This window comes from Spodoptera frugiperda, chromosome 22 (assembly GCF_023101765.2).
Source record: "Spodoptera frugiperda isolate SF20-4 chromosome 22, AGI-APGP_CSIRO_Sfru_2.0, whole genome shotgun sequence".
NCBI lineage: Eukaryota > Metazoa > Arthropoda > Insecta > Lepidoptera > Noctuidae > Spodoptera > Spodoptera frugiperda.
The window spans coordinates 2,538,000-2,557,561 of NC_064233.1; the positions used below are offsets into that span (position 1 = coordinate 2,538,000).

At 37.4% G+C, this 19,562-nt stretch overlaps 1 protein-coding gene across 3 annotated transcripts; it reads right to left on the reverse strand.

The window, feature by feature from the left end:
* Positions 1–883: 883 nt before the first annotated feature.
* LOC118280102 (ras-related protein Rab-31) lies at positions 884–18,604 on the reverse strand. 3 transcript variants are annotated; one of them, XR_007706733.1, is made up of 7 exons: positions 18,412–18,604; positions 11,344–11,471; positions 8,252–8,394; positions 7,406–7,550; positions 6,655–6,778; positions 4,877–6,050; positions 884–1,014 (listed from the first exon to the last, which is right to left on the reverse strand). XR_007706733.1 is itself a non-coding variant. In XM_050702545.1 (7 exons), exons 1-6 carry the CDS (start codon positions 18,452–18,454, stop codon positions 5,944–5,946), a joined length of 690 nt encoding a protein of 229 aa, XP_050558502.1. In that variant the 5' UTR covers positions 18,455–18,604; the 3' UTR covers positions 5,756–5,859; positions 5,907–5,943. The 3 variants fall into 3 exon arrangements, 2 of the variants coding, with proteins under 2 accessions (XP_035455907.2, XP_050558502.1); XM_050702545.1 differs by lacking the exon at positions 884–1,014 and having other exon boundaries at positions 5,756–5,859; positions 5,907–6,050; XM_035600014.2 differs by lacking the exon at positions 884–1,014 and having other exon boundaries at positions 4,759–6,050.
* Between the last annotated feature and the right edge of the window lie 958 nt (positions 18,605–19,562).

Genomic DNA, 19,562 nt, shown 5'->3' on the forward strand with positions numbered 1-19,562 from the left:
TCCGTTGCGTAGTTTTAAAGATTTAAGCATACAAAGGGACAAAGGGACAGAGAAAGCGACTTTGTTTCACCCTGTCACCCTATCACCACTTAGTAGTTACTAACTCATGGGTGACTGGTGATTTTTCACCGTCGCCCATGGACACTTGAAACACCAGAGGCGTTACAAGTGCGTTGCCGGCCTTTTGGGGGTTAGGAATTTAAGGGTCGGGGAATCGGGGATTGGGAAGCATTAAATAAAACGTATTAAAGTAAGTAAATCACATTTTATTCACAATTAAACAGTGTACTAGATACAAGACAATTTACAGAACAAAGATAAAAATTACATCAAATTCGGTTCAGCCAACCGCGAGATATTTGCGAATAAATATACATACTGGTAAAACTGAGAACCTCCTTTATTTAAATAAAGTTAATGATTTTCATCAAATTAATTTCTTAAGTTATAAAATGCATTAATTATCCTAATATGATGGAAGCTAAAGAAGTATGTAAGCATCGTAATAAGTGGCGCTGTGTAGTTTTTTTAAAACATTGTCCCACACTAGGATTTTCTCCAATGTCGTGGGTGCGTTTACAAACATACAAGTTCACATACACATGACACCCAGTCCCGAAACAACAATTTGTGGATCAAAGAATTGCTCCGTGCGAGAATCGAAACCGCTACCAATCACCGCGTCAACTGTGCAGTTTCTTGATGGCTAAGTAATATAATACAAATATAGACAGAATAATTTATTTATGTATTGGCCAAAATACAACATATTTTCTCGTATGCAATCATCATGAAAAAAATGTCTACCATTAAAATAATATTTTAATATTTACATTATAATTATTTATTTATTTATTTAATAATGCCAAAAGGACAACAAACGCAAGCATAGTACAGTCATTACCTCCATTGATTACATAAAAAATAACTTAAATAAGTTTTTATAATCTAGGCAAGTACATCACAGTCGACGATCATCGAAGGCACTTTTCGAAGACTTCTTGGAATTCAAATCTGAAAGAAATCATATTTTTACTTTTTAGGCTCATGACTTTTTTATGGAAGTGGAATAGGAGGCAAATAAGCAGATGGATCACCTGATGGTAATCGGTTATGTACTCAGTGCCCTAAAGGTCCACAGGCTCGCATCGTACGCATTGCACGCAACGGATTTTAGTTTGTCTTGTATAGAAACACATGCAACTGCGTCCACTGATCCGCATCGTACGGACCGCATTATCGGCAAAGCCTACATGCGTGTACTGATGACGTCACACGGAATGCGTACGATGCGGGCCTGTGGACGTTTACCGAAATGCGTTAGTACGGATTAGCTTTACGTTTAAAGTAATCGAAACAAGAGCGCATTCGGTGCTATGATTGGACGGCTCGAATAAACCAAGCATTTCTCGTTTCGATTACTTTAGACGTAAATCAAATAAGGGTACGAGCTGTTTTAAAATTCCGACACAGCTGCAGACGGTGACCTAACTATAATCACCGACCTGCTTACCAAGCGTGTATAGATATTATGGCACACCTTTCTTACAAGGAGGAGGGTCATAGTCCAGCAGTGGACGTTCATGGACTGTTGATCATGTCGAATAAACCTTATTTGAGGGTGTTAGGGGGTTCATCAAGTGAAATCTCCAACTTTGGGTGAGGCGAGTGTGTCAGTGGTGTCAGACTTTTACAGACTAAATACTACCCTGTTCCTTTTTCTGCTTTGGGCTGGAGCCATGGTAACCCGCTAGGTTGTCTGTAAGCTAAGGGTGCTTTTCCACCAAAGATGTTCTATGTAGCTATACTGCGAAAAGTAATAGCTAAGATGTGAAACTATGTGACTGTTTCCACTGATACTAAGCTATTTAACGGTGCGAGGAAGATCGATCGAGTATGAAATGTATTTGTAGTAAGGAAGCCATTCTTAGCACGCATTTTTCCAAATAAAAAACATAACTCAACTGAGTCCGTTTCCACCATTGCTAAGCTATGTGTACCAATGAATGTGATTGGTGGAAGCCAAACGCATCCACAGCAACGTAGCATAGCACATCTCTGGTGGAAAAGCACCCATACTTTGTCACTAAATAGGTACCGAAGTGATTTGTTATAAGGAATCGAAATAAAACTAAACAAGGAACATTATCAATATATTTCATTTATTTAATAAACTTAATACAATTAAAGCTAACGTTTATGTGTTTACCAGATAGGGCTTAATAAGCGTCAGGTATTTTGTCTAATATGGTATTAGCAAGTTTTAAACAATGTAGCAATAAATTTGTGAAATATGTTTTTAAACTGACATGGTCACTAACAATATCATTAGAACTTGAGACGGGATATTTACCATGTTTATTTATGTGTAGAGTTTCCGATATTTCGGCACTGTTTATTTATTTATTTTTAAAAACATTGCCCAACACTAGGATTTTCTCCTGCGTCGTGGGTGCGTTTACAAACATACAAGTTCACATACACATGACACCCAGACCCGAAACAACAATTTGTGGATCACACAAAGAGTTGCTCCGTGTTTGAAATGCAGCCAGTTGCCCAGCCACCGCACTAACCGTGCAGTCATTGTGTTGCAAGCGACATGATCATGGTAGGTAAATTTGTGATTGGTACGGCGATTGGATTAATGACTACAGGCCTTTGCCCTGCAGTAGGACGATCATGGCTGAAGTCTACATCTAAATCTCACAAATGGCCTCTAGACAAAAAGGACCTTAAGGCACATTGGCGTAATCTGGTGACCACATAAATGTTAGTTTCCATTCAGCTGTACATTAAAAATTCGTTTAAATCCTAAGTTAATGTATAAAATCTCAAATACTATCAAAAATATTATTTTTATATACAAGATTATATAATTTAGGGTCTATGCGACCTTTTTCAGGACTACTCCGGTTCTCGAATGCGAAGTTTCGTTTAATCTTCGGCCGTAGGTTTTATTGATTTAATAATAGAATTACTTGAAATAACGTTTTATTTTTAAATTTCATATCAAAACCTATTTATTATCATTATTTATCTTCATTTAATTCGTTCATTTTTGTTCACGAAAGTTTGCAATAAATAGAATTGTAGTATGCAATCTGCGAAGTTTTAGACGAAACTTCGTTTTTCGTTGAATTAGAGTAGGCCCCCAGGTCGTCTTTTCACCTCGTAGACATCAAAACAATATTTGATAATAACCAAAGACCCTTCATATAAGGTGTTCTAAAAGTATCTGCCACGGCTTTAATGGGAAGTAGTGTTGTGTTTGAAGATAACAATATAGATTTTCTGTATGAAAAATAAAATTAATCATAATCAATATTTAACTATTGTAATCTTCAAACACAACACTACCTCCCGTTAAAGCCGTGGCAGATACTTTTAAAGCTCCTTATATAATTACAACAATTTTCCAACGAATATAAATACCCTGTTGCTTAAAAACATTACAATTATTTATAAAACATAATGGTTAAAACATAATTGAGCATTTCTTTATTTTATACCTGGCAAGACAAAGCATTTAAGTTCTTTTTTTTGATGTGGCAAGAATTAGTTTCAACTTATTCAATAATTATTGTAGCATATTTATTGAAAAATTAAATAACGATATTTGAATTTTTAAGTCTTATGATATGGTAAGCGTCCACAGGTCCGCATCGTACGCATCGCACGCATCGGACGGATCGCATCAAACGGATTGACTGCGTCCGTACGATGCGGATCAGTGGACGCAGTTGTATGAGTTTCTATACAAGACAAACTAAAATCCGTTGCGTGCGATGCGTACGATGCGGGCCTGTGGACGCGTACTTTTACAATGTGTAATCAATTTTGAATACATAATTGTTATTTTCGAATTATTTTAATACGAAACATAGAATATTACTTTTGTAACTAGTCGAGTTCCTCGTCAAATAGTTACGTGAGTAAGCCGATAACATAATACTTAATTTAGTTTGTCTCTCGACAGTTACACCTAATACATAAAAGTTTATTTTTAAGTATATAATATAATTTTATTGTAACTTTCGTGAGACATACTAAATGAATTATTATGTTATCGGCTTACTCACTTAACTGTTTGACAAGGAACTCGACTAGTTTCAAGTCATGTTAGAGGCTCATATTCATGAGCAGCATTCCGCGACACACGACGCGGCGATTGTCGCGCTGCTACTGACAATCGCTGGCAGCACGCATGGTTTGAAACTAGTCGAGTTCCTTGTCAAACAGTTACGTGAGTAAGCCGATAACAATAATCATTAATTTAATATATAATATATCGTAGAAAACTTATAAATAACATAACTAATAATATTTCTTACATTGTAATATAATACAGACCTATAAATCTTATAAGTAGTTTTAATTCCTTCACATACGCAAAAGGGGTAGGCAGAGGTGCATTGTGTACACTAGCTCATACCTGTGGGATAAAACATATCCTATGTGTTATTTCAGACCATAATCTACTCCTGTTCCAATTTTCATCTCGATCCATTCAACCGTTTTGACGTGTTTGAACTTTCGCATTTATAATATTCTAAGATCACACTGAATTTTATTCACCAAAGAGGTAGGCAGAGCTGTACATACTTATTTAACAATTTCTATATACACTAACAATATAATATATTTTTTAATTTTTATTCCACTGTAGATGTATGTTTAGCATATGGTGTGTAGCACCACCCTCCCGGGCGGGAGGGTGGTGTAAATATATAAACATAGCTTAGCAGAATGCGTTTCCACTAGTGCTAAGCTATGTGTTACTATGAATATGACCCGTGGAAGCCAAACGTAACGTAGCATAGCACATCTATGGTGGAAAAACACCCTAATTATGACAAAAATATCAGAAACTTACCCAACTTGAAAAAAAGCGATATTCAGATACTATTCCAAAAATCTTGTTGCTTCTTATATACAGTAACTGGTATATATATCTTTCGTATTGTGAATTTTAAACCTTTGAACAGCATTTTTGGATGATTTACAATTTTTTTTGTATGTTTTACAAACTATGAATAAAACATGTAAATATGTTTTTTTATAGTCGATCTAATCTCATATTTTACTAATTGAAATTAGATTGTTCACTTTTGTTAAAGATTATTTTGTTAATGTTTTATTTTTTCTTTATTATTTATTAAGTAAACGATGTTTGCATTTGACCTATCCGCTCAAATATGACATTATTGAATTGACAGCTACAAAGAATTTGGCGTATGTAAATAAAGTTGCAATTTTAAAAAATAATGTGTTAGAAAAGGTTTTATTCAATATATTGGAATATTTTTTGTGAGTGGGGAAAATCATCCATTGAATTAATCTTCCGTTCTGGGCGAGGCGGGAGGGAGTGTTGGACTCTTACTGACTAAAAACCACCCCGTTCCTACTCCTGCCTTTAAAACCAGAGCCCCGGTAAACTCGCTAGTGAGTCCGCAGCTCCGGATCAGGCATCAGCCCTACTGGGCCCCATCTGTGGTGGTCTGATGGCTCTTTGAGGCGCACGCGGAACGCGACGCGCCGCACGCATGGGTCGAATGATGAAGGGGACATACAGAGCCGTACTATCTCTAAGGCAAAACGAGGCAAGTGCCTAGAGCGCTAGTTTACAAAGGCATGCCTAACATAGAGAAACGGCAGTCAAAAACTAATTAAAGGCGCCTTTGAGTTGCTTGCCTAGATTATATTGCATTATCTAGTTATAATTAGCTTCAGTGCACGTGTGATAAGACTGTGATCTCTCTCTGCCTACCCCATCCACGGTACGGTCAGCAGCACATGTTCTTCTGCACGTGTCCGTGCGCGATGCTGTCTATGCTCCACGCCGGGAGCTCTACCTTGCCCGTGTGGGTCGCATCTTCTTCTGTGCACGTATAATATGTCTGTGATCTCTGCCTACCCCCCTACCCCCCATATACAGTACGGTCAGCAGCACATGTTCTTCTGCACGTGTCCGTGCGCGATGCTGTCTATGCTCCACGCCGGGAGCTCTACCTTGCCCGTGTGGGTCGCGTCCTCTTCTGTCGGCGTGCCTGGAAGGGTGATTTTAGTAGTTAAGTATTTATGTTAGATATATTCTATTAGTGGTGATGATGATTATTTTTTATTTAATTATACCAGGTGAGATGGTGGCCAAACGTCATCCTTTTAAATACAAAAAAACCTCAAAGAAGTAATTATTTTGTAACATTAGTAAATTAAATTAAGGCTTTTTCAATTATCGATATGACGATACCGAATACTTTTTTATTTAAATATTGAGTATGTGTTCAATGGAAGCGACTGGACACACGTATACGCAGGAAGTGGATGATTGCATACTGATTCTATAGAAATCAAATACTTATCGCTACATTGTATGGCCGATTAACGAACAAATCAACGGATTTCGTCACAAATCCAACATCGCATATGTGAAGTTTACATGCGAATAAACACGGATAGAAAATCCCAACGAACAACAGTTGGGCAGAAAGTCCGCCAGGCATGATCACCTCGCCTGGTCGGAGGATACTACTTTTCTTAGGGAACTTTACTCTCTGTACAGACTCAAGTGACCATGTTTGCGGTCTGCCTTAGTTTTCATAATAAAATTCATTGCTATTCCAATAAATAAAGATATAGGTTGGTTAGTACCTGTGGGTATTTTATCAGGGTCCACATCAGCGGAGTCGTAGGACCGCAGCGAGGACACCAGGTTGGAGTTGGACAGCTTCAGTAGAGCCGCCGCCGTATTCAGGAACACTTGGTCGATTCCTTGCTGTGGAAGTTATAGGGGACTTTATTTGAATGTGGTAAATTTAGAGTTTTAGAAAATTTAAAATCTATTTAGTCCCACAGATAGGCAATTAAAAAATATTAGACACGCATTTTTTCATTTTGTCGTATAAAATAAAAAATGTATCTAGAAGTGACGTCACGCGATATTTCAAATCAATATGTTTTCTAAAGTATTTGTTTCCGTAAGAAAATAAAAAATACGGGTCTAATATTTTAAAATAATTTACAAGACGATGAAAATTAGTCATCTATAAGTTTTTAAACTGAGATGGTTATTAACTATCATTAGAACTTAAGACGGGATTTTTACCATGTTTTACTATTTCTACGAGTTTCCGATATTTCGGCACTATTGCAAGCGCCATGATCACGGATGAACTGGAATATATGCGGGTGGATGTTTATGAGCAGCCAAATCTCATAAACATGGTATAAATGATAAATCATATTTATTTTTGCAAGTTGGTTATAACATAACACCTTTACACGTAAATTTTTAGAATAACTAGACTACTCTGAGCAGAAATGCCAAAACTCAGAGGTAAATATCCCGTAGTAAGTTCTAATGTTAGAAGTCGTCATCTAGCCTATTAAATAAGAATATTACCTGGTCATGCAAAGCCGAAGTCTCGCAGTACTGCGCGCCTATAGAGGCCGCGAACTGCGCCGCCTCGCTGGACTGCACCGCCCTCAGGTCCTCCAGGTCACTCTTATTGCCCACCACTGAGAGGACCATGGCTTCGGGAACATTACTGGAAGAGGAAAATGTGAACATTAAGTAAGAGGATGTAAGAGCCAACTAAGAGGACTACAAATTGGATATAGATTGTGCAACAGCGCTCTGTAATAAACCGGTTTTGTGACTCCTCTGGTGTTGCGGGTGTCCATGGACGGTGCTGATCGCTTACCATCAGGTGACACGTTTGCTCGTTTGCCTCCTTTCCATAAAAAAAGTGGTTGGATTGTCATGCCAACCTTACTCACACGGCTGTACACTAACGCAAGCGTTGTTTCACGTCGGTTTTCTGTGAGGCCATGGTATCACTATGATAGACTTTTCGGCCCTTAAATCTGTGTTTTTTACTGTATAAGCCGGTAAATGATCAGACGGAACAGCTGATGGTAAGCATTCCCGAAACATTAGAGGCGTTACAATCGCGTTGCGGGTCTTTTGGTATTAGGAAATTGAGGACTGTTGGGTAATCGACGATTCCGAAGATTGCGAAGGGGGTAATTGAGCCTCCGGTAATCTCACACAACAAAACACAACGCAGTGATGCTTGTTTCATGTTTCACGTCAGTTTTCTGTGAGGCCGTGGTATCACTCCGGCTCATTCATGCCGAAGCATGGCTCTCCCACACTGAGTCTACAAACGGCGTTGATTGCCCACCATCAGGTGATCCGTCTGTCTTTTGCTGCCCAAAAATTCAAAAACTATAATAAAAATCTTACCTCTGCAGCTCCTTAACCCATCCTTTGATAGCAGCAAAGCTATTAACACTAGTTATATCGAACACTAGCAGCGCCGCGTTAGCGTTCCTATAGTACATGGGCGCCATAGACCTGAACCTCTCCTGGCCCGCTGTGTCCCATACCTGGAATTATAAGGGGAGTCTATTAAAGATGGTTTTTTAAAAAGATGTCGTGGTTTTTTACGGTATAAGCCGGTAAACGAGCAGACGGATCACCTGATGGTAAGCAATCACCGCCGCCCATGGACACTTGAAACACTAGAGGCGTTACAAGTGTGTTGCCAGCCTTTTGGGGGTTAGGAATTTAAGGGTTGTTGGGGAATCGGGGATTGGGAAGATTAAGAAGGGGGAATTAGGCCTCCGGTAACCTCACTCACACAATGTAAGCGTTGTTTCACGTCGGTTTTTTGTGAGGTCGTGGTATCACTCCGGTCGAGCCGACACATTCGTGTCGAAGCATGGAGCATAAATGATGAAAGGAATGAATATGAGAGGAATTTTATTAAAGATGGGTTTTCGAAAAGACGTCGGTTGACTGCATCGTACAATATATTTGTCAACCAACCACCTCTGCACTTGCTGTGGGTGTGACTGTAAAGACAGAGATTGGACAAACATGCACGCTAACTTTCACATTTTCTTTTGTAATGGGACAAGCCCGCCACAACCTCCCATACCGCTGCAACTCCTGTAAGCCAGGATCTACAGTAAATACAACCATGAACACACCGAAACATTGAAGTCCTTTCAGAACTTTTCCGGAACGTCCCCTTGGGATAAGGAGTATCCAAATGTGTTATCCTATGCCATAATCTATTTCTGTTCCAAATTAAAACCATATTTGGCTTTTAGTAATGATGACAGCACGATAGAATATGTTTGTCAACCAACCACATCTACTCTTGCTGTGGGTGTGATTATAAAGACAGATACTGGACAAATATGCATTTGTAATACTAGTTTCTGTCATCGGCTTTGCCCGTGTTCTCGTGGGATAAGCTCCTATGTGTTATTCCTCAGACCATAATCTACCCTTGTTCCAAATTTCATCTTGATCCTTTCAACCGTTTTGACGTGATTGAGTGCACACAATTATTCACATTTATATGATCTAGCGTTCTGCACTTCTCCTACACATAAACTATAAGTGTACCAAATTTTATGCTCCTACTTCCGCGCAATTTTCGTAAAAAGGGGTTCAAAGTTTTTGCATCACGTATTAATATATAGATGTACTTATATATATGTATATTGTTGACTTTGTATGTATTTATTTACGTTGGAGTACACATCCCATCTAAATATTTCTTAGGAATATTATGTCCAAAGGTGTTGTGTTTCAAAGATTGTCTGGAAATCAGTATCAGTGATAAGACTGCCTTTGTGTCTATTATTTTATTTATAGTTTATTTTTTGTATTATTTCTTATTAATGGTGTACAATAAAGATTAATTTATCTAATCTACCTATATCTTTATAATATTAGTAAGTAACAGATGACAAAAATCACACGACGAGCAAATCAACGGATGACGTCTTAAAAATCCTACATCGCACATATAAAGTTTACATGCGAATAAACATGAATAGAAAATCCCAACGAACAACAGTTGGGCAGAAAGCCCGCCAGACACGATCACCTCGCCTGGTCGGAGGATACTCCTTTTCTTAGGGAACTTTACTCACTGTTCCCTAAACGATATCACAGTTTTTATAGCTTGAAAACATTGTCTACATACACATACGATACATCGCTATCAGTGAGTCCCCTACACATTAACAATCCGATAATCTCGTTAAACACTCGATTGCTAATACCGAGTATTTTACACATCGGTAAACTTGCTGTGTGTGTGACATAATACACGTATTATAGTTTTATATTTTAAGCAGAGGTGCAATGATAGCATAGTCTTATAGTCTAGCAGGAGTAGGAACGGGGTGGTTTTAAGTCAGTAAGAGTCTGACACTCCCTCCCGCCTCACCAAAGGAGCTATGCTACGAAGACGTAATAGCTAGGCTGTGAAACTATGCGACCGTATCCACTGATACTAAGATATGTAGCTGAGGAACATGCGCAGCCCGAGTATGCGATGTATCGATAGCAGAGAAGCAATTTATAGCACGCATCTATTCTTATAATAAACATAGCTTAGTTGAGTCCTTTTCCTTTTACCGTCGAGCATGCATGAAAAGTATGATGACTGTTGATGAAGCGAAAGAGGTGTGTAAGGTTACCATCGTAGGCCGCATCATCACTTACCATCAGGTGAGATAGAGGAAAAACGTTGACCAATGCAATGTAAAAAAAATTGCGTTCCATTATAGACTGACGATGTTATGATGCTAATTTATAAACCTTGATACAAAACATTTGATTCGGAAGTTATCAATGAAAGTATTTGATATGAATAGATATATGACGCTAAACATTTTTTTATAATATAGGTAATCTGTATGTTTTGGCGACCTCTGATAAGGAACGACAAGATACATATAAGTACGTACGCACTCTATAAAGTAGATCGCAAAATAGGGTAGATGACTAATTTTTATTATAATGTCCGTCTTGTAGATTATTTTATAACAATTTTCTTACGGAAACAAATACTTTCGAAGCTAGTTAACTATATCGATTTAAAATGTCGTGAGACGTCATTTCTATCTCATATCTCTATTTTATATGTAGAAATTACGTATTTGCTCGCACTCCTAAACTTTGATTCGTTTTATCTAAGTATTGTTATCTTATACTATTTATGTTTCGAACTCGCACTCTCATGCATGAGGGTTTGAAGCCTACCAATGTGACATTTTCCAAGTTATATGTACTTTTTAAGATTATTTAGACACCACTGACAAACGGTGAAGGAAAACATCGCGAGGAAACCTGGGCTTATAATTTCTAAGTAAAAGTTTGAAATCGCCAACCTGCATTGAGCAAGCGTGGTGATTAATGCTCAAACCTTCTTCGTGCGAGAAGAGGCATTTAGTCAGCAGTGGCCACTTATAGGCTGTTGATATGTGTATATGAAATCAGTAAAGCTAGAAAAGGTACAGTTTAGACATTACCTGTAATTTAACCCTCGCGTTCTCGAGATTAATGTTGCATGTGAAGAATGACGCCCCGATGGTGGGCGAAATGTGTTTGGAGAACATCTTGCCTATGTAGCGGACCACCAGGCTGGTTTTGCCCACACCTGGAACAAATACATAGCAAATTATTATTTTAATAATGGAGCTAATCATCCAGCTATTGCACAGAGAACTTATACAACTTTAAAAAAGTGTATTCTCATGTGGAAAAGCTATAATTTAAGCTTGGAATTGTTGGGCCGGCTTGACCGGAGTGATACAACGGCTTCACAGTATTTACACCGTCGTGAAACAACGATTACATTGTGTGCAGCTGTATGAGTGAGGTTCGGGAGACCTTTTATTTAAGGTGGGAAAATCATCCAATGACTTCTCCCGCCTTGGACGATACGAGAGGGAGTGTCAGACTTTTACTCAGAACCACCCCGTTCCTAATCCTGCTTTTTGAGCCGGATCCCTGTAAACCCGCTAGGTACCCGCAGCTCCAGTTCGGGCATCAGTAATATCGAGATTGTCACGATATCCCTGACGCCTGGAGAGTCTTTCGCAACGGCTGAGGAGGTTCGTTCCCTCAGTTACTGGAGACCTAAACCTACTCCTCGTGTCTTATTCACAAACCCCACAAGGCCGACAACGCACTTACTACGCCACTGGTGTTTCGGGTGTCGGCGATTGTTTACCATCAGGTGATCTGTCGGCTCGATTACCAGCTTATATCACAAAAAAGCAGTGATTCGTTACACCAAACAGATATTCAGTTCAAATTCGTAAAGATAAGTTATTTTTGATCTCAACAAACTACTCAGGCACCGAAACCAAACATATTTCGATAAAAAAACTAGGTCATTAGTCGTTATAAAAACTAGACGGTTTTAAAGTTCGCCAGACCGGTTTTTGATTACATCAGTATTCGGTTAAACGTTAAACAAAAAATGTTGGAAACTGGTTTGGGCAGCTAATACCATATAGGTAGGTATATGTATATAATTATGTATGTATGTTACTATGCTAACCAGTATTCAATATTATGGAATTAACTATAGCTTCCTCGTGATGGACAGTTTTGGCATTTGGTAGTTATAGTTATCATCAGAATAGCTCGTGTCAATTCATTGATGGACTTTAGGCCTCCTCTAGATAAGAGGGATCTTAGCAGGAAGATTTCTTTTTCTTCTCCTCTAATAATATCTTCTGATTTATTTCGTTGCGGGATCCAAGACAGTCATTCATGTTCCTGGGACGCGCCGGACTTCAGTGTTCCGATGTTTTCATGGTTGTATTTACTGTAGATCCTGGTGCTTATTCGTACAGGAGTGGCAGCGGTATGGGAAACTGTGGTGGGATTGTCCCATATAAAAAGGGTGGATTGCAGATCGCAGCTTAAACGGTTCAGGTTTATTAGAGAGCGCTGCTGCACGGTCTCTGTCATATGGTCACAAATTTACTTTTATTTCCCCATGAACCTTGAATATGAATGAAGATCCTTGTTTTATTTTAAGTTTCTATTAAAAACCTAGATCGATCCAGAGAATGTAAATAAAGAAACTATGTATTCTATTGTAATGGAATATCAAAGTATCGAACTTGAGTCTTTTTAACGCAAACCGGCACGTGTATTCCTATTAAAAACCGGTTAGTGAAATCATTATGGTAATTATATTATTATGATGTAATACGGAAACACTCTAAACTGACTTTTGTCTGCGTCTGCGGTATAGTAAGCACATAAATATTCTTTCCCGCATTCCTACTTTTTCCCGATCTCCGGCATTAAAATTGACTGTTTGACGAGGAAACTCAACTCTAGTCACGGAGAGGTTCATATTCATGTACATTTTGCAATTTTAATATAAACTAAATAATTAATTTTAACTAATACAACTATCTTAGCGTGCTTTTCCACCATGTAGGTATGCTACGAACATGTAATAGCTTAGCTGTGAAACTATGTGACCGTTTTTTTATGGAATAGGTGGCAAACGAGCAGCCGGGTCACCTGATAGTAAGCGATCGGCGCCGTCCATGGACACCAGTTTCCACTGATACTAAGCTATGTAGCTGTGCGAGGACGGTGCGCAGCTCGAGCATGCGATGTATCGATAGTAGGGAATACATCCATAGCACGCATCTATAAGACGCATCCATAGCTAAGCTATGTGTACCAATGAATATGCTAGGTAGAAGCTAAACGCATCCACAGTAAAATAGCATAGCAGATCTCCGGTGTAAAGCACCAGATATAATTACAGTTCAGAGAGATCACAGTCATAACTATTCGTACCAAAAAAAAAATACATTGTATTCTATCGCTACTCCAACTCTTTCAAGTAAGTCATAAGAGTCAACTAATTGACTACACATTTGACAGAGACCAAGCAGCAGCATTCTCAGATAAACTTGAAACTTTAATACTGCGATCTCCACCTTGTCTGCTAAGATTCCTCTATGCAGAAGAGACAGTCCAGCAGTGGACTGCCATGGGCTGTTGAATGAAGTAATGATAACTACTTTAACCAAATAAAAGATTTGAGATAAAAAACCCAAGATAAATATTGACAATATAATCACTATGACTTATTATTGGCTTGGACTACTGTTTGTCTGTCGTCTTATCTGATTAGATTACAGAGAAAGGGTAGACAGAGGTGTTTGAATGTGATGGCGAATGTCTTAAACTTATTCTTGAGTATTAAGTGGAAGAACCATGCTTCGGCACGAATGGGCCGGCTCGACCGGAGTGATACCACGGCCTCACAGAAAACCGACGTGAAACAACGCTTGCGTTGTGTGAGTGAGGTTACCGGAGGCTCAATTACCCCCTTACCAATCTTCCTAATCCCCGATTTCTCAACAACCCTTAAATTCCTAACCCCCAAAAGGCCGGCAACGCACTTGTAACGCCTCTGGTGTTCCGTGTGTCCATGGGCGGCGGCGATTGCTTGTCAAGGTTGATCAGGTGATCCGTCTGCTCGTTTACCGGCTTATGCCATTAAAAATGTTGTGTGAAGGAATGAAGGTTCAAATGATTCAAACTTCTTCTTCATATAATATCACGCCTTTTTATTTCTAAAGAGGTAAACAGAAACAACTGTAATGGTATCATGTAATGTAATGGCTTCTCCCGCCTTTGGTGAGGCGAGTGGGAGTGTCAGACTCTTACTGACTAAAAACCATCCCATTCCTTCTCCTGCTTTGAGCCGGAGCCCCGGTAACCTGTTACGTTGTCCGCAGCTCCGGAATCCTCTCTCGACGGTTGCATACTCATCCAACGGAGCAATCCTTATTCTGATATTTCTGGTTCATATTTCTCTGACATTTTTATGCCAACCCAAGTATCGAACCCGACACCCAGTCCAAAAGGGTTGCAACGAGTATTAAATTCAGTATTGCACATTACATCCTTAGATGGTTGTCTTCCTTGACCGACTTGTAAGTCAAGGAGGTATCATGTAGCTGAGTGTTACGGCTTAACGCTCTGCTGGTCTGGTTTCTAAGTAAAACTAAGTTAAAAGTAGTAAGTTTTATGTATGATTCTATCTAGCTAACTGCCTAAGTAACTAGAAATTTTGTATGCAAATTACAAATCTATTTAGTCCGTCAGTTAGGTAATGGAAAAATATTAGACGCATATTTTTTTTTGTCATAGTTTAAGATAACAATACTCTTTTTGGGAGAGCCATGCTTCGGCACGAATGGGCCGGCTCGACCAGAGTGATACCACGGCCTCACCGAAAACCGACGTGAAACAACGCTTGCGTTGTGTGTCGTTGTGTGAGTGAGGTTACCGGAAGCTCAATTGCCACCCTCCCTGCTTTCTAAGCTTCCCGGTTCCCAATTTTCCAACAACCCTTAAATTCCTAACCCTCAAAAAACGCACTTGTAAAGTTGTAACGCTTCTGGATTTCGCGTGTCCATGGGCAGCGGCGACTGCTTACCATCAGGTTATCCGTCTGTTCGTTTACTGGCTTATACCATAAAAAAAAAATGTGTACGGAAATAAGAAATGCGTGCTTCGTAATTACCTTTAACAAAAAATATCAACAAAAACATTACCATATCATAATTTCCCACATTTTATCTTAAAATAAAATTCAACATTAATTCATCATTATCATTAAATTCAATTAGCCATGTATAACGGAACACCTAATTAGTTATGCAGTAAAGTATATAATCGCTTTTCAATACACTATCTTATCAAAGGTAAATGTTAAGAAATGATAAGGGCCCATGGTCAGGTTGGAAAGGACTTGATATGCGAAAATCTATCTTAAAGGCTGAGAAATGAATGTTTTTGAAAGGCTAAGTATGATTAACGCAAACTGATTCACTATTTTAAACGACCTTGCTGTTTATGCTTGTACTTTCAATTATTTATTTGTTTTTATTTAACTCTTTATGCACATAAAGAGATATATAAATTAAGATCTCAAAAATTATAAATATTTAAAAGCATTTCTAAACTAAGATTAACTATAATAATATAAAATATATAATTATTAAGTCTGAATTTTTATATCTTTATATTGCTGTGCCCAAACTGGGTCCATAATTGCTACTTTTACCTGTAAGACTAAAACATCTATATACATACATTGTGGAAAGAAAATAAATGAATATGAATATGAATAAATGTGTACACAAGTCGAGCTTAACCGTTTGTATGTCTTTTATATGAGACACAATAGAAAATACATTGTGTCTCGCGTAGATCTGCGTTCCGGTACACCACGGGTTAATGCTGTAGGCATTTTCTACCAGCCAAACATTTTGGTGGATGCAGAGACAAACCAGTGGTTCATGGAGCAAGCAAATCCAGAAAAAGCTAATACAATATACTTACTTACACCAATATTGTATACCAATGTACTTACTTATATATTATTTAAATAATATGGAAACATAAGAAACCTACATAATTATGACTTTAAAGTACTAACTTTAACTTGAAATTTATTTCTTATTTCCATTCGGTATTTCGAAAATACTTACTTGGAACTAACTATTTCCAAGAATTGTGCTATGATGGAGTATGAAATCTTGGTGTAATGTGTATGTGAACAAGTATGTTTGTAAACACACCCACAATACAAGAGAAAATCCTGATTCATTCACAACTATGAACCCTTTGAGGAGTTACAAGGTGAGATGTTCTTTACATATCACGGGACCACAGGGTCCTTTGGGAGGCATATATGGGGCCGAAGCCAACCCGCAGAGGCCCTTTGAACAATTTTAATCTAATTGTAATGGGACATCAGCCGGCGATTATCCCTGTATGCACTATGGAAGTACACCAAAGGATAATCCAGTTGATGCAGGACTATTGTGCAATATGGAAGAAAAATTATTGGGTTATGGGTGTGAGTGGCTAATGGACTGGTAAATATGGTAAGGTGTGATGTTATTATTGTTATATACAAATACCTATATATTAATATCCTCTATATAAATAGTGTTACTATATACACATATACCTAATTGTTACCATACGGGATGTAAATAATAAAATCAGATTATTTATTGATTAAAATAGGCGATGAATCATATCCATCCACACTGGTTACTGTAATTATTTATATGTTTGTTTATTTAACTGTTAGAGGAAGTGTTATAATAATTATGTTAGACACTTTTGTTCTATATGTATAGTGGTTGGTAGGTAGGTTAAAGCAAGCAAAGATATATTATAGGTACTGTGGCTCGGCTTGAAGCATACGTAGGAAGGAAAAGTGTATGGACAACAGTTTAAATGAACAATTATAAAATATTGCAGGCTAAAAGAAAATAATTTAGGGAGACAAATAAGCAACACTAGTACTAATCTCCTAGACTACTAATCTCTGTCAAACAAAAATAGAGAAAACAGACAAAATAGGTGCCTAAATTTCACAGGCTATTATTTAGTTTTTAAGGTATACCAATAGCTTATTCCTAAAGGTATTATGTATTATAATAGTCTGTTAGATTTACCTATTTCTTTATTTGTTGACATTTCAAAAGTAGGTACCTATTTATGGTTTAATTGGAATAAATTATTTGACTTTGAATTAATTAAGGCATAGACAGTATGCAGGTCGCTTTCAACAGACAGAGAAATGTCATTAAGGGGGGGCATGTGAGGCAGTGGACAAACTGTGGCTGATTGTATGAAGCATCTGACACTTCCTCCCATTTTACTTAGAGTGGGGGAGAGCAAAAAGAATTTTGATGTGACTCCCTTAGATGACCTATTACTACACCTGCAACTACTACCTACCAACTGTCCGTGATTTGATATCTGCTATTGCAAGGACTATGTTCAACAATAGATAGGTGTATAATGATGATGAGGTCGCCCAGGAATTTAATAAAACAAGTTCATATTTGGCTTGTCCTATTAACTTCCTAAGTTGCTATTAAGTATTCATTACAATAATGATGGTACTAGACATTGCAAACAAGTTTTTAAACAAGCATTACAAGAAGTTATGGTAGGTCAATTAAACTTTTTTTTTATTTGTAATAGACTAATACTGAATGTTGATTTTCTTTTGTTAATATTTTCTTTGTTTTTGTTGTACTTTGTTTAAAGTTAGTTTATAATTAATGTTCTATGATTTAGTTTATGTTTGTTTGTGTAGATAAATGTGATTTGATCGAAATTGAAACCATTTTAACAAAATAAATATTAATATTTAATTATTAATTTATCATAGTTTATTCATTTAGTCTTGTTCTACATTCAATTTGTTTTTTTTTTCTAATTACGCCTCGCTCGGCATAGATCATAATCAAGGTTTTTTTCCAGACAATAGATTCTTTATTCAAATGTTTCGTAACAATTAAAGCGTTAATCAGACAACAATAAACAAACCGACACAATAAAGTTTTAAAAAGTTAAAAACTGTTCTAGATTAAGTCTATTGTTATTTTATGTTCTTTACCTCGAATTCCAGACTTAATGACGAAATCACTGATAGCAAAACGATATCCAAATTGATTCGTACTACAATTTATTACGACATCGAACAAGAAAAAGAAATAAAAACTTAATCAACTTACCTTGTGATCCTAAAACTACGATTTTCGCTTCAATAACTTTCATTTTGCACACAAAACACTATAGCACAACAAATAACACGTATTTATTTACACTTTACATTGTTTTCATAACATTTAAAGTGAATAAACGATTAATTTTTAATTATCGCGGAACATGTTTCTCTCTCGCTAACTTTTACGAAACTAAAGTTTGTTAGGTATATTATGTAAATAAATTAAGAATGCTTTCTAAATGAGTAAATTGCGAAGTAGGATTGGCCATTTAAAATTGGTCGGGTAATACTTATTTGACAGTTAGCGTGTACAGTGACATCTATGTATGTGACTGTAAAGTTAAAATGTTGTGGTTGTTTTGTCTATGGTAAAATTCGAATAGAACGAAGTTTGTCGTTTTACTTTGCAGCGTCGAATATAGATGGCGTGTAGATCGTTAGCCGAAATTCTGTTGATGGGCATGGCCTAGGACATACAATTTTTAAACGTCCTTGGGCACGGTTCATTTATTAGTATTTAGCTTATGTACAAATCAATTACCATAATGAAATTAATTTAGAGACAGACGTATATGTCCTGAGGTAAAATAGGCTTTTATAATACTTGACAGCACTAGCATGTAGTCTCAATACTTTCCTGCAATAAATAAATTAGAGCAAAAAAGTATTACCGAAAATAAGTATTTATTAATTGAAAAATAGGTATCATCTAGTTTTCGACCATAAAAATAACGATAGCCCACTTAATATCCCAACGTTTATGGCGTTATGAGGCTGAATAGTTTACGAGTAATATTAAGTTTATAGTGATTGCTATAAGATGGGCAAAGGCAGGGAAGGGCAAACTGAGATTGAGCTATAAAATAATATTTAATAGACTACAAGAGAAGATGCGATGCCATTTTAACGAGATGCCATTAAATCTCCATCTTTGTTCCGTAATCTATAGTTTCAATATAATTAACCTCCTTTATTGCGTGGCTGTGTGGTGAGGGCAGAGGAGAGTACATTTTGACCCTACTCCTACTCTTTCCGCGCGTGTAGTAAACTAAGGTTTGACTCCACGGTTGGTGCGGTGGCTGGGTAACTGGCAGCCGCGCAATGTGTAAGCACGGAGCAACTTTTTGTGTGATCCAAAAATTGTCAGAAAAGACTTCT

Coding starts and splice junctions, on each gene's coding strand:
- LOC118280102 (XM_035600014.2), bottom strand. CDS start 18,454: ATGAAAGTTATTGAAGCGAAAATCGTAGTTTTAGGATCACAAG. Junction 7,551..8,251: donor TGGGTTAAGGAGCTGCAGAG/GTAAGATTTTTA, acceptor TTCCTCTTCCAG/TAATGTTCCCGAAGCCATGG. Junction 6,051..6,654: donor CCCTGATAAAATACCCACAG/GTACTAACCAAC, acceptor TCACCCTTCCAG/GCACGCCGACAGAAGAGGAC.